Consider the following 15348-nt stretch of genomic DNA (forward strand, 5'->3'; position numbering starts at 1 on the left):
CTATCTATCTATCTATCTATCTATCTATCTATCTATCTATCTATCTATCTATCTATCTATCTATCTATCTATCTATCTATCTATCTATCTATCTATCTATCTATCTATCTAACTATCTATCCATCCATCCATCCATCCATCTATCTATCCATCCATCCATCCATCCATCCATCTATCTATCCATCTATCTATCCATCCATCCATCCATCCATCCATCTATCTATCCATCTATCTATCTATCTATCTATCTCTTAGATACGGTAGTGCATTTTTCGGGCTAATGATAAATCCAACAGAAGAGGTATTTGTCAAAGCGATCCTCACGTTGCTTTAGAAGCTGCCCCTACTTGGCCGTTCCCTGACCCCCAGGCAACGTTTCCCCAACTCTGTTTTTTATTTTTATTTTTTGCAAAGCTTCATTCGAGTTGCAGCAAAATAAAGAAGCACGCGGAAAACATTTGCAAGCACACATTGAATCTCCCGTTCCAAAAAAAAAAAAAATGGCGGTGCTACCATTGCACAACTGAAGGATTAGTGGTCCCTCTGACAATGAACGCAGCGTTGGCTAATCATTTAACTTGCACGTTTCAGCCTCTCCGAGCTGCGGCTTATGGACTTCTGTCTGGATGGCAAAAATACAGTCGGGGAAATAGAATGCATGGGGAAGAAGAATAGATGTGTCAAGAGTAACGCATCTCTGAATAGCATTTTCTGCTTTATTAGTCATACTTAATACCTTTGAAGGAGCTGCGAGGGATACAAAGACCCCCTATTCCGAATCCATAACTTGCAGCTAATAGTTTTTTGTGATCAAATCAACCATCTGACGATTTAACTATTCATAAGAGAGTACATCAGAGTGCCACGGAGAAGTGGTCGGGGTGAGGTGGCGGCAGGGGGACAAATTAGCACAGTTATTGTACTCTCCCGCTCCGCCGTGCGTTCCAGAAGGTGCTACCCTGGCGTACGCAAGACGATACAAGGGGTTTGATGGATTTCACCGCCTCGACGGCAACAAAGGGGCAATTTTTTTTTATTGTTTTCACCAGACATGAAACGCACAGAAATACAGACAGAAAAAAAAAAAGGAATTTAGAATGAGCTGAAAAAAAATTGAGGATAATACACGCAAGACAAAAACCAAACAACCATCCAATAATTGATGAAATCAAATCTCTTCCAATGGTTATTGTTGTTATTTTCTTTTCCACTGTACTCACGTTGAATGTCGATGGTGACCGTTGCGTCTTTCCCGTTTGGAGCCGCCTTGTTTGAGGCCCGGCAGGTAATATGCTGTCCAGACTCAATGTTGCTGGGAGACAGGTAGAGTGTGCTGACTGTACTCTCCCTCCTGCCGTCTCGTAACAGCGTCTGGGGAAAGCGGCAGAGCACAAGCTAATTTCACAAACAGTGGCTGTAATGCATTATTCAACTCAGAGATACGTTTTTTTCTTGATTTATGGCTTAAGCGAGGTAATATGGTACGTTTGACCTTGAGGTCGTGCGACAGAGGGAATAATACCAGATTAGTTTATACTGAATTGTCACGGACCGCCGCTACTAAGCGGCCTGCGCCCTTTTTATGCTAAATTTCCCCGGTGAAAATTTTGATGAGCATCGGAAAACACACCACCGCACCTGGCTTGATTTTATTAATCAGTTCTCCACTGGGAAAAGCAGGCAGGATACAGATGCGAACTAGACGAGGGAAAAGTGGTCGTAGCATCTACGGCATCAACTGCCGGTTCGTGAAGAGGCGATTTTTTTGCCTTTATGATCGCCGCCATCTTGTCAGGATGTGGAGCCGAAGCTTCCAAATTTGGGCAGCGCGGCATGGTCTTGGTGTGTTGTGGGGCGGAGCGAAACCAGCAGACCTAGGTAGCAGGTAGCCCACCTATCTACCTTGCTTGAACACGAATGAGAGACCTGTCAATCAAGGCAACTACACCGTCAAATGTACTTTGTTTTAAGCTGTGAAATCCTCATCCTCCCCATTAGACAAAGTACACTTAAATATGGAAACCCTGAAGTATATTGACTCTGTATTTCATGTGAGAAGTTTCTTTTTTCCACCGACTTTCATTGTCAGAGGTTTTCTGGAGCGGCGTCGAGCAGCCCTTTGCTGGAGCGCGGTTTAGGGTTCTTCCTCACTGGCTTCAACACCCGGCTGCCTTTACCGATCCGTAGCCTCAGTGGGTCAGTGAAGAGCTGCGGTGTGTGTGACTGCACAGCTAGTGGGGAATTAGGTCCCATCACGAGGTAAGGCCGTACAGGCTCAGGCAGACATTCGCAGCGGCCCCACCTCCACGAGGGACTTGTTTGTTCCACTTGCAGGTACTTTGATCTAACCTGAGCGTATGCAGCATGGTCTAAATGAATTCACCACGTGTACGGTGGTCTCCTAAAACGTACTAAGCAGGTACGGCACCAGATTATGAAACCAACTCAGAGCCCAACAGTAGCTGGAGGACTGGCTTCGCTGGCAACGCACAGGGAGGACACTCTGATACCACATGTGGGAAGGACGCGTTTAAGAAAACAAACAAGTTGACAATTGCTATAATATTTACACTTTCCTTCACATGGACTTCATATCGTTTACATTTCTCCCTTTGTGGGCATTCGTTTCACAGCCCACTTACACCGGGGTCTGGTCTGATCATGAGCTCTCTATCTAAGGCGACATCCAAATGTTGTGTAGTGGGATCCATTTTTATTAACAAATCAACAAATCAGTAAAATCTACGTAAGTACCCCCTTTTTGAAACTGCTTTCGAAATTGATGTGTGATTTGCATAACTTTTTTTCTCAGTTGTACAACTCGTACTCGTGTGTGTTTTAGTAGGGTGTTTGGGTGCTCTTGTGCATTTTTGTTTTGTGTCAATAGATGGCTCTCACTTTTTTAAATGATCTGTTTTTCGAACTCACTGTCTCTTAAACAGCTAATTAGGTGGAAAAGCGATACTTAACTAAATTAGCATACACTATAGCAAAACCAGAACTGGTTCAGATGGCACTCGGAAAAGATACAGATGTTGTCCTGAGTGCTAAAGTGTGTGTGTGTGTGTGTGTGTGTGTGTGTGTGTGTGTGTGTGTGTGTGTGAGTGTGTGTGTGTGTGTGTGTGTGTGTGCGTGCCTCTGTATGTGTGTGTGTGTGAGTGTTTAAGCCTTTGTGTGTGTGTGGGTGGGTGGGCTTGTTTTCAGAACAAGCTCTAAGAGAAATTTCATTCAGTCGATGGCAGAACGGGAAGCAGCACAAAGAAAGGAAGAAAGACGAGAGGCAATAGAAAAGTTCCGCTCCGTATGTCGGGACAGATGCTCACAGAACGCTTTACGCTGCAAAGCTTCTATCTATTTGAAACGTTGCACACCTGGATTCAGTTTTTGCATTTAACTCACACCTCAATCAGCAATTACATGCTCCCACGAACAACAAGCAAAAATCACCTTATTTTGTGTGCTTTTTATTTTTAATCTCAGGATGCATGTGATGGACAGATGCCATCTTGAAAGAAAATACTTTACAATAAGAAAGGACGAACAGACACCAAACCTGTATTGTCATGAGCCACCTACAGTATTCTGTTTCTTTGCACCAAGTGTGGTGAGCCAAGGCAACTTCCTTGGCAGAACCGTTGTGACTCACGGATGAGTCAGCCGTGGGTTTAGCCTTTAATTGTACTGACCGTGAACTCCACGCTACTGGAGACGGATTTTGGTCCAAGAGGCACCGCAGCTGAACCTTCAGTGATCAAAACAAAAAAACAAACAAAAAAAAAAAAAACCTCCCATTTGATAGTCAAGTGTTGCTGGTTTTCCAGGTTAACATGCTTTGAAAACAGTGAGAAATGTTTTTTTTTTTTTTTTTTTTAAAGCCTGGAATTATAGATATTAAATACTGATAATAAGGTCCTGGAATGGTGTGATACCAATATGAACTATAAATCAATCACACATCATTGGATTTACAGGTCTGTTCATCAGAGATCACTCTCCTTCTGTTTGCCTCGATGTGTTCTTGCTCTTGCTCGAGGTGTTAATTGGAGCGGGTACTTTTACTCACTTACTTACAGTACACTCAAATTCACACAAATTCACTAAAGGCAAGACTACTTGGGTGTAATTTTGGACAACTCCTCCCAATCTACTCCGTTTCCCTTCCCAGACACAATCTGACTCAGCTCCACTGGGAGGAGTGCATGAAGTTGGTCCCTGAGGGGAATGTGGGGAGGCTCCCATATCCAATCCCACCGGTGAACTCTCATGTTTGGCAATGCGAAGAACAGAGCGCAGTTCGCACCATGTCTTTAAAGGGGGTGGTGGTGGTGGTGGTGGTGGTGGGTGGGCTACTTCAGAGCTCTGTCCGTTTTGAAATTACTTTTTCATCTGAGAGATGATCCGGTACCTCCACCTCCACCATGGGTAATAGATCTCCCTGATGGAGGAGACCTTCCCCACCATGCTTACTCCTGGGAGACATGAGTGGGGGGGGAAGCGTTCTGCGTTCTCCCGCCATCCCAACAGCTCCACGGGGGGTTTGGGGGAGTCTGTGATTCATTGGAAGAGCGTAATCGTAGAAATCGGGACAGTTTCTGTTGTCAAGACATTTATTGAAGGGGATTTTAAATTTATCTTGATGGAATTAACAGTCTTTCCTCAGTATGTCAGGAGCAATTTCGATTTTCAAATGTTTTTCTTTCCTATATCTGACTATTTCTGTTGTTTTTTTCCTGTAATTATATATCTGATCATTTTAATTTAAATGTTATTTTTACTTCAATTTTTATTATTTTTCATCTTATCATTTTTATTCTGCATTTTTTCAGGGAGGTTAATTTTTTTATGCTAATCCTCTCTAGTGAAATGCACCGAACCTCACCAGCACAAATTCCTTGTATATGTGAATGCACCTGGCGGGATAATTAAGGATTCCAATTTTTGGTTTTACCCCATCTACCAAAGACAAACAAGTGATTCTCCATGTTCCATTCACAGCTGTGTTAATCCCCAAACATCCTTTTGAATTATAAAACATACGTTTCAAACAAGGCGAGCGGCACCAACAGCGCCAGTTAAGTATCTATCTCCCCTATTTATCTACCTACTCTATTTATCTATCTTTTTACTCTACAGCAAGTGATATAGTAGGTAGTACTGCATTACACTGTGGTGGAACTTAGGTTTTTCAAACCACGGCTCATGTGGCTGCATTACAGCAAAGCTTTTGGCCGCTGTGATAATGGGAATTGAATGGTGTCATGGAGCCCTCAAAGTTATCATTGAGGTTGACTCATTCCGGAAGTTCCCAAATAGAACAATAACACAACGTTGGCAAGAAGTCGGATAGATGGAAAATGTACAGGAAAAGACATGCATGTATGGACAGAGAAACCATGGCGGTACACACTTAACTGCAGACATAAATCCGTTTACAAATTTGCCTGTGCATGCAAGGGTATGGAGTTATGTAAAGATTAATGATGAAGATAGGCTCTCCATTTAATCAACATGTGCGAGTGTCAGGGTTTCTGTCTAATTTATGCGCTGCTAACGAGTGATGTGAGCGACCACGGGATGCTCTGATGGACTGCACCGACCAAAGCAGGAAGCCAAACAGGTTATATTGCACATATTTTGTGTGTGTGTGTGTGTGTGTGTGTGTGTGTGTGTGTGTGTGTGTGTGTGTGTGTGGTGTGTGTGCGGCAGCCTCTGACTACCCCCACTCCCTTTTAATGACATCATGAATACGCTCCCACAGGAAGGCATGAATAATCAAGAGCGCTGCAATGGTTTTTTCGACAAAAAAAAAAAAAAAAAAAAAAAAAAGTTTTTTGTGTTTAAAGCATGATAAAAGTGAATCTTGGCCTGTGGATTAAAATTGGATTAAAAAATAAATAAACAAAAGAAAATAAATTTCAGCAATTAAATTGAGTCAACAAACCATGGTCAACACGTGGTTTGGGGAAAGGCCAAAGAAAGTGCCATGAGAGGGGGGTATGGCTGTGAAGAGCAAAGAGGTCAGCGAGCCTCGGATCTTCAGTAAAATAACTTCTTGGATGAATGCCCCTGCCCCTAATCCCAGATGCTCCGGGATATTAACTCATACTAATTGAACAAAATCATAAATTGCATTAGGGGAGCAGTCATCGACAGGTCGAAATCCCCAAAGTACAGCTGCAGAAATGAAAACAACGTCCCAAAGCTGTGGGCACGGGCAACCTGTGTATTACTTCCCAGCTCACGAGGTTGGCTTTTTTTTTTTTATCAACACCTTCTGCTTAGCTTGGGCTGCGCTCATTTGTGAAAGAAAACGGGAGTCTCGTGCAACTGATGGTGTTTGTACTCCAATTGCTCAAGTGCAGTTGGTCTTTTTTTATTTTATCCCCAATTATGCATTTGCTTTATGTATTTGCTTTCTTTTGTTTTGGTCTTACAAATGTGCCAAAGCCAGCACAATTGGAAAGGACGGAGACCTTGACTATTGCACTCCCCTCCCCTGGTTAGGGTTGTCAACGGCTCTATTGATTACCGGTAGATGTCTTGACATAAACCTTGTTGAAGTTACACAGAGATTCCTCCTTTGAGACAGTGTGGGTAATCCGTCATTCTCAGTGGCGATGTTATCACGGCCATTACAAGTCATTCAACTCAAGTCGTTTCTGCCGTTGGCGTTGTGTAAGGTGTAGTCAGCTGATAATTGCATTTAGTCTCGGTACGTGGATTGTTGAACACCAATTCTATATAACTAAAACTACCTCCACTATCTACTTACCTAGACTGACACATCGATGTCATGAACGGAAACAATCTTGACAGGATGAAATGCTATTTATTTTTATCATGTGTCATGCTCCATTTGTTATCCTAAAAAGTCAACTGCAACAGCAAGCAATGTACATGGCATATTGTTGCCTAACAGAATAAAATAATTAGTTGTCTACTTGGTCTAATGGCTGGCAATAAAGCCATTTGACAGTTTACAAACACCATGGCCCAGTTTATTTAGCCTGAGCTTATTAGAGACAGGCTATAACCAAGCTGTAATTAACCAAGCTATAAAATGACAATGAATAAGTGTATAGCAGTATAGCATAGTACAGTAAAGTAGCACAGCAAATATAGTAAGTACAATAACCATTGGGGAAATTGTCTCACTGGCATTGGTTCAGGCAAAAGGGCATCGTCACCTTATTCTTAAATTATACACACCCTATTAAATTTCTGCTTTATTGTGAAAGCCCAGTCGAGTTTGTGAGGACCCTGATGCTCAAAAAGTCAATAAAAGGAGTTCAGGCCTTTGGCAAGTGTGGAGGAACAGTGTGCCCAAGAAGTCATTTTCTTTTCACTTGGCTTTGAGTGGAGAAACTTACAAACTGCACGAGGGGTATGGTTGGCAGACTGGCTCTCCAATTTGGCCCACGCCAATTATTTAATCCATCTCATGATTGAGGCAGGTTTAGGCCCAATGCCATCTGCACATCTGATTTGTTGCTTTCTTGGGTTCATTGTCTGTTAGGTAACCGCTGCAGGTGCAGGCGCAGGATGACGCACTACTTGTCCATGCTAAATACATTCAAATTGAATCTATGCCTTCCACGGAGCACACAGGGTAGAATACTTTCAATATAGTCTCAATAGGTGTAAGCTACAGTATGTTTTCAAACTGTACCTTAGAGTACATGGCTCCGCTCAGCACCAGGCCGTTGCGGATCCAGATGATGGATGCGGCAGGCTTGGCGTTGTCAGCGTGGCACGTCAGGTTGAGGTGGTCTCCGGCCCGTAGACTCACTATCGGGGCGCCAATGATCACCGGGTCATCAGGAGGAACTGTGGATCAATTTGAATTTGTTTGAAGAGGACACAAAAAGGTTTTTTAGCAAGCACTGTGTAATAGCTGGGGGGAATGTTAAAGAGAATACCGTATAGGTAAAATGAATGTAAATGTAGACGGGGGTTTTACTGCCTCTATAACAGAATTTATTTTTAACAGCGATACGACTAATCACAGTTTAGAACTGTAGCTCTGTTTTTTACTGCTAACCTCAGTGTGCTGACACAAAAAAAAATATCTGAGCTTTCGAACAATTACTGAAGGGCGAGCTGGACACACTCATATGATTTGGGAAAAGTAGAAAACACTTCCTTTGAGTTCATTTTTGAATTCTTCAACAGTGTGCTGACTGGCCCAATGTGGTTTTAATGGCCGCCCACCAAGTCTCATGGCCGGCCCAGTCAATTCCCATTTACAAATCAAACGCATTCGGCCTCAGAGGGACCAACCAAAATGCATTCCGTTCGGCTCAGTCATGTTCACCAATACCACCAGTTAAATACATCCTGCCAAGACTTTTTCCACTTGCCCATGTCATTTGTTTAAAACTCGGACAACATGTAAAAAGTTGTTTTTAATATGCATAAAATGGAACCAAATGAAGTTATTTGCTGTGGTCGGCATCGGAGTGTGAGTAAGGATGCAGAGAGAACCAGGTGCAGTCAAGCTAGTCAACCAGCAGCCGTTAACCGTGATGTGCTGTGTTTCAGCTGATGCTGCAGAGTACTGACTAAAAGCCAGAGGTGCACATCCTTAAATCAGCAGAAACAGAATACAAATGGCTCTGGGAGACTGTCGTACCCGGACAGAACACTGCATTTCGTATTGTTTTCCGTTGGTTTCTGCTGTCCCAAATGTATTTTTTTCATACATATATTTCGGTAAAATTCAAAAAGGCAACAAGGCTATATGAAGCTTAACAGTACTCCCTTAAGACCTCTGGCTGTTTGAAAAGCACGAGTGTTACTTTTGGTCTGTAGTTTTTTCTCTTTATGAGCGCAAGCTTTAAAAAGACTATCGCCGCTTTTCTTGGGAGCTTTAAAATCCTTTCCTAATCATAATCCTACAAGTACGTGTGCTTTCAATGGTTCAAACCTTCCATCTGGCCGCACAGATTACACGGGCGGTATTTCACAGAGCCGGGGCGGTGCAATGCTTTTGAGAGGTCAAACAAACATCGATTGCGGCATCTCTGAAAGAGATCCAGCAGCCTGGGACATCACGAAACACAGACGGACCACCCAGGATCTCTTTTTGTACAAGATGAGGTGTGAACGGGCCGATTCATCTTTGATTATCCTTTAGTGGAACTGGAGCCATGGTTATTGCTTTGTATGCTATTTTAGCAGACTCACCGTCATAGTAATTCTTTCATATGGTTAGGGGATATCACAACACAGTGTGTACAAATTAACTGTACCAAGCCGTGAAAAAATTAAAACAGAGTACAGTACATGGCGAGCAATTACAAGGTTTAAATCCAACTGGCGGGGGTTACTGAGTTTAAGAAGATCAACTATAAATGTTTTGTTTTTTTCTCCTTAAACCTGGCCCAAAAAGCCTGCGATCGAAGGATTAATAGACGTTAAAAAAAAAAAAGAAAAGTGGATTTTCTCTTGAATTTGAAAAAAGAAAAAGGAAATCTACCATCATAAAAAGGGTCTTACATTTCGTCTATAAATATATTTTTTCTGGAACCATCATTTTATGCGAACTGCCATTTTAAGCGCAGCTTAAAAACGGAGTGAACTGATCCGAACCCTTCTGTGAGCTCTCAAAGGCTCTGGCTGCGAGAAGGAAAATGGTCAGGGCTCATGTAAGTTGGAAGATAATGTAAGATTTGGGCTGAGTGGTAAACTGGATAAAACTCTCTTTGACACCGATGGCCTTTTGCAGTGAAGACCTACTCCCGGAAGGAGCAGTTCATAAACAAAGGTGATTTATGAGAAATCTGAAGAGGATGCGCTCTTTGTCCGCTCTCGTTTTGTCTCAAGCAAGACGAGGACAGCACTGGACACGCAATAAATAAATAAATAAATAAGCAAATAAATAAAACCACAGCGAGAAAGACAGGAAACAAATGCACAAACAACAACGGGGCAGCTGAAAGGCACTGATTACATTCTCATCAGAAACTGGATCTAATCACGCTGAATTTTATTCAAACTTGAGTGAATTATTGATTGAGCACTCAGCTCATTAGGTAGCAGATCTGGGGCGAGGCTCAATCAAAAACAACATGCAGCTGGCACATCCTGAGTGCTCGGAAGAAGAGGCAGAGGAGGAGGCGAGGTGGGTAATGCGGAGGAAGAGCACGAGAGATCGGGACTGATCTCCGTCTGCCTTTAAAGGCTCCACTGTACGTCCTCATCACGAGCCGCACATTAGTGGAAGCGGCGAGGAGGCAACGCGTCCCTGCTGCCGTGGCACGTGGCCAACCGGCGGCCAGCCTACAGGATCCACTTTGTTTGCTCCTATGCGTTCCCGGCGCCTCGCTTCAGAGGGAAAATCAGCGTAGGCTCACAATTGCGAGATAATAGCAGAAGGCCCGGCGGCGTCGGAGCGCTAGAGTTCGAGGGAAAGCGCTACATGGAGGCGGAGTTCATTAAAGCCACAGACTTCATTATAGCCAGGCTATGGCTGCCCCTCTCCACTCATTAATAGCTGCACGGCTACTGATTAGAGCTTCTGTGGAAAGGCTGCATTTGGCGGACGTCTTTATTTTGAGACGCTCTCACGCTGTGAGAGGGTCGGGAGAGATGCTGAAAATGTTTTATCTTCAAGGTGTGAAAAAGAGACCTTCATTTTCACGGTCGTTCTTTCTCCCTCGCCCCTCTCCCTCGCCCTCTCTCTTTCTCCTTCGCTCTTTCTTCTCTGTCTCCATAGTATTTACATGCAGGAGGGATGGTGGAATAGCCAGTGTTGCTCTTTCAGCCACAAATCTCACCTAATTTCCTCTTTACTGAGGGCTGCATGGGGATGCCACCGGGATGGGTTTTCTTTCAGACTTTTATGGGACTCATTAGCGCCAATCTTTCAGAGATTTTGATATACCTCCAACAGTATTCCCTGCAAAGGGAGACTCAATGGGTTGAACAAAAAAACAGAGGTATTATCACAGAAGTTTCCCAGACATGCACTTATTTTGTGATGAAGAGCTGACTTAAAGTTGGCGGGAGTTGGAGGGCGCATCGGTAAACCTAGTCATCTCTCATCTGATCAGTTCACGTACACCCCAGTGTTGGGGTGGATGAACAATTAACACATTTTAACAGACTTGATATAACATTCAGAAATTAGCATTCACAACTTTAATAACTGATCACTCTGAGGAATTTGACCCGTTTTTCTCTCCTGGGAGCCCTCGTATTCATGACTTGCTTATATGAATGGATGAATATATGTTGTCTCTGTGACTGGTTTGACTTGAGGTAAAGCTCCACATCGAGCTCCACTGGTTCCCTGTAGCCGCTCGCATCAAGTTCAAGTCTCTGATGCTTGCCTACAGAGTGATGGTTGGGAATGCTCCCGTAAAAGCACATGTTACCCCCCGGTTGCTGCGCTCATCAATGAGCGTCGCCGGGCTCTGCCGGCCGTACAACCACGGCAATCCAGGCTATTCTCATTTGTAGTTCCATGTTGGTGGAACGAGCTGCCGAAAACGACCAGAGCAGGAACCTCCCTCTCTGTCTTTAAGAAGCGCTTGAACCTTGCACCTCCTCTCCTAACTTACAATTACTTAGCACTACTTAGCAGTATTTATTGTTACACTAATGTCTCTGTCGCAATGTAGCTTGAATGTTATTCTCCCTTGTAAGTCGCTTTGGATAAAAGTGCCTCACAGCAAGAAGGTCCTGGGTTCGATTCCCGCCTGGGGTGCTGTTGGCACCGTGCTCTGGGCGGGTTATCTCCCAAATAGGAGCCTTTCTGTGTGGAGTTTGCATGTTCTCCCCGTGCTCACATGGGGTTTCCTCCACCTCACGTCAGTAAGGACCCCCCCTAAAAACATGCACCCATCATCGTCTGACCAGCAATGGACATTTATCACCTGGTTCCCGGGCGCGTCCACGTATGCTGCCCACTGCTCCTGGCTGTGCCCCCAGAGGAAGGACAAGCCAGGATGGGTCAAAAGCAGAGAATCCATTTCACCGGCCACCAGCCAAAAGCGTGTGCATGTGTGTGTGTGTGCAAGCATGTGTTATAGTGTGGTGTGTTGCGTGATAAATAAAGACTGTTTCTTCTTCTTCTTTCCGCTAAATGACTAAATGTAAATGTAAATGTAAAGCCCTGATATGTACAGTGTACTGTACTTTCAAAAACTAACTTAAAAAAAACCAATACTATTATTTTTTTTTACTTTCTACATTTTGTCGTTATAGTGATCAGTGGACTGATATTGAAGATTTTAATAATAATAATATTCCTTTAATGTATTCAACTTCTAATATATTTCACTGAACCATAAATTAACCTTGGGGAGAAAAAAGCTTTGTTGTCAATGTCCTTTGATCAAAAGATGTTTTCGTAGAAAACTGGTGCACTTATGCAAATTCACAGATGTCCTGAGCATCATTTTTTTATTGAGATAATAGTAATAGTTATTTTAAGCAGACATAGAAGCCAGAAGCTGCTGTTAGCCTTTGTAATCACCTCAATAAGCAATGAGTGATCCCAACCGACTCTTTAGGTTGAAATGTACATCACATTTGACTGTAAGTAGGTTTCTAGATGAGGAAAGGAGCACACGTGGCTAGCACTTTGATATGAAATAAAAAGGTTTCCAGACAACAAATCTATAAGAAAATGACTCTATTCATGAAAACATTTTTTGATATAAATTTTACTTTCAAGTCAATATGCATTCATTGAAGGAGTTCCATCTATATATTTAAGTGCTTTAAAGGGGACCTATTATGGTCCTTTTCAAGAAGTTAATATAGGTCTCTGAGGTCCCCAGATCATGTATTTTTCAAGTTTTCGCTGAAAATACCGTGTAGATTATGCATTTTAGCCATTGTAGCATGCCTCAAAACTATAGTGTTCCAAAACGGGCTGTTTTTTGTGGGTTGAGCCACCCTTCCGAGGCCCCAAGTTCTGTGACCCAATGGGTTTGAGCACAAGTTCTGGGTTGTGTGAGCCAATGGGGTTTGGGCTTTACCGTTTTATTCCTCTGTTAACTTTCACTGATTTTCCCTTATCAGTACACTAAAATCTGTCTCTGAACAAATCTTAGGTGAGAAATAAGCAGTTGCTGAATCTTCACTCATATTAGATCTACACGGTCTAATTAAAATGTTAGTTCCGACTTGCGCCGCAGTGTCTGACGCAGCCCGGGGCTTGGAGCACCGTGCGATAACATTCAATTACAGAAACGTTGAAAAATAAAAACGAATAAATAAAATAAAATAACTACATCTATGGTTTTGTTTGGAGAAACGCAGAGTGGATCGTGTGCGGCAGCCTACAGTACAGTTAACGTACCGTGACTACACACACACACACACACACACACACACACACACACACACACACACACACACACACACACACACACACACACACACACACAAAGAAACACAGCAAATACTTACATTTCCCTCATTTCCAGTTTTGTCACGGACAGTTGATATTCATTCCTCTTTCTTTAAAAGATTTGTGCTGGTCTATAAGCCAACAACAGAGCTGTTCCCATTTTTAGCTATTAGCTTCGATGCTAGCGGGTCCAGTCACGCTAGTTAGGGTCACTCAAATGGAGGGCGGTTCGAATTCTACCGAAGCAACACTTGACGTAGGGAGGGGCTTCAAATATGAACGGCCTATTTCACCACGTGTTCTGAAATAAACAGGTCACATAAAACTGACTGGGTTGTTTTATTTCACAGTTTGTGCATTAGTAGGCCCATCAGAGACCCAAATGTATGTGCACAAGCACCGAAAAAGTGACTTTTTGATTAATGGCTTCCCTTTACAGGAAGTGATATTGATGTCTCAGGTTGAATTTCTTTAAAAATAAATATTTACTCGGGGACAGGTAACAAACTATGCTGAGAAAGACAATGGAAAACAGCCAGTGTTGGAGTGCAGCGTATACAGAATGCTCACAAATCAGACTTTTTCAAAAAGAAAAGAACTGCTGGGATCCGAGATTCGGTATATGCATACTGGTCTCTTTTATTTGCATTTTACATGATACTCACCTACTGTACCAGCTTAATATCTGTTGAAATATATAGGAAAGCATACCCAAGTCCTCCGTTTCTTTCTGAAAGCATTCGCACAGCACCCACTCGCACCACAGGCCGGTTCTTCTAGGTAGCACATGAGACTGGGAGGCACAGTAAACTGAACTTAAAGTAGAAACGTACACATGCCCTCTCCTCATTATAAGAACAAAGGCAATATAATGAGCAATTCTTGAGCAGCAGAACAAAAAGAGGTATCCATCAGGAACTTTGGTACGCAGGGATGTGTCATGGCACACATGAAACGTTAATTAAACTCTGTGGCCTTCAATACATTGCAAGCCTTTCATCATCAAAAGAATAGCGATCAGAATTTTCCAGTAAAGTAACAAAAAAGGAGGTGGAAGTCCACCACCGTTCAGCCCGACCTTGAAATGTGCAATTCAGGTGTTGAATCCTTGATGAAGAACTGGTGTGCGCTCCGACTGTAATATTTACTCACATTCTTGTTTTTTTTTACAGCATCCATGAATCCCAAAGTGTAATTCCTACTGCTTACTCGTAGATAACGCCCATGTGGTAACGCTGCACAGAACGGGACTTAACGCAGGGAGCAATAATTGCAATAACTCCGCCTGGAATCTTTCATATACACTGTAAGTATATCATATACACTTATGTGCATTTTAGGAAATAATATACTTCAGTACCTGAGTGCAAGAACCGCGTCACTGGCCTTTGGTGAAATCCTTCCAAAACTGCAATATATTGGGATATTGGATTTTGTGAATCTGGACCAGCTCTGGACCAGCATATCTTTTGATTTAAGATGTAGTAATATTATATGAGTAAGCATTTCATTTTGCATCTAAATATGGGGAAATGGGATTGTGTCTTTATGAACATTGCTAAACTGTGATTGGTAGTAAGTAGTCTGTACAAACTGTATTGTACCACCCTGCAGTGATACGAACCAGGGGGCGTATTCACAACGCAATTGCGTGGCTTTTGCGGCCGCTAAACTGGCACAAATAACAAAAAAAGCGTGCGTCTCACTCACAAAGCATTCATAAACAGTGAAATGCACCACTAACCGCATTGCCAAACTAACTCGGTGTCCCGGTGCTATTTGCGTGTATTTAAATTAGTTATAATGCATGCATTTGGTGCAAAATACTTTCCACGCAAATGAGCCTCGTTACAAATTAGCGTTCAATTAACAAACTCCGCTGCCAATAGCAACATGCCATGGTATCTACATGAGAACAAAAAAAAAAGGCTGAGCTGCCCGATCGATTGCAGAGAGCTGGTGCAACTGAAGCACATTAATAAGGG

At 42.8% G+C, this 15348-nt stretch overlaps 1 protein-coding gene across 1 annotated transcript in view; it reads right to left on the reverse strand.

Moving 5' to 3' along the window:
- kirrel3a (kirre like nephrin family adhesion molecule 3a) overlaps positions 1-15348 on the reverse strand; it is a gene marked incomplete at its 3' end in the record, with an annotated part of 202352 nt that overhangs the window by 33773 nt on the left and 153231 nt on the right. The window contains exons 4-5 of the mRNA XM_080013364.1: positions 7670-7827; positions 1221-1371 (exon numbers count right to left, since the gene is read on the reverse strand). Of these exons, the coding sequence (XP_079869490.1) occupies positions 1221-1371; positions 7670-7827 (309 nt within the window). The remainder of the gene's footprint in view (positions 1-1220; positions 1372-7669; positions 7828-15348) is intronic.

This window comes from Zeus faber, assembly GCF_960531495.2.
Source record: "Zeus faber genome assembly, chromosome: 14".
In the NCBI taxonomy this organism is placed as follows: Eukaryota; Metazoa; Chordata; class Actinopteri; order Zeiformes; family Zeidae; genus Zeus; species Zeus faber.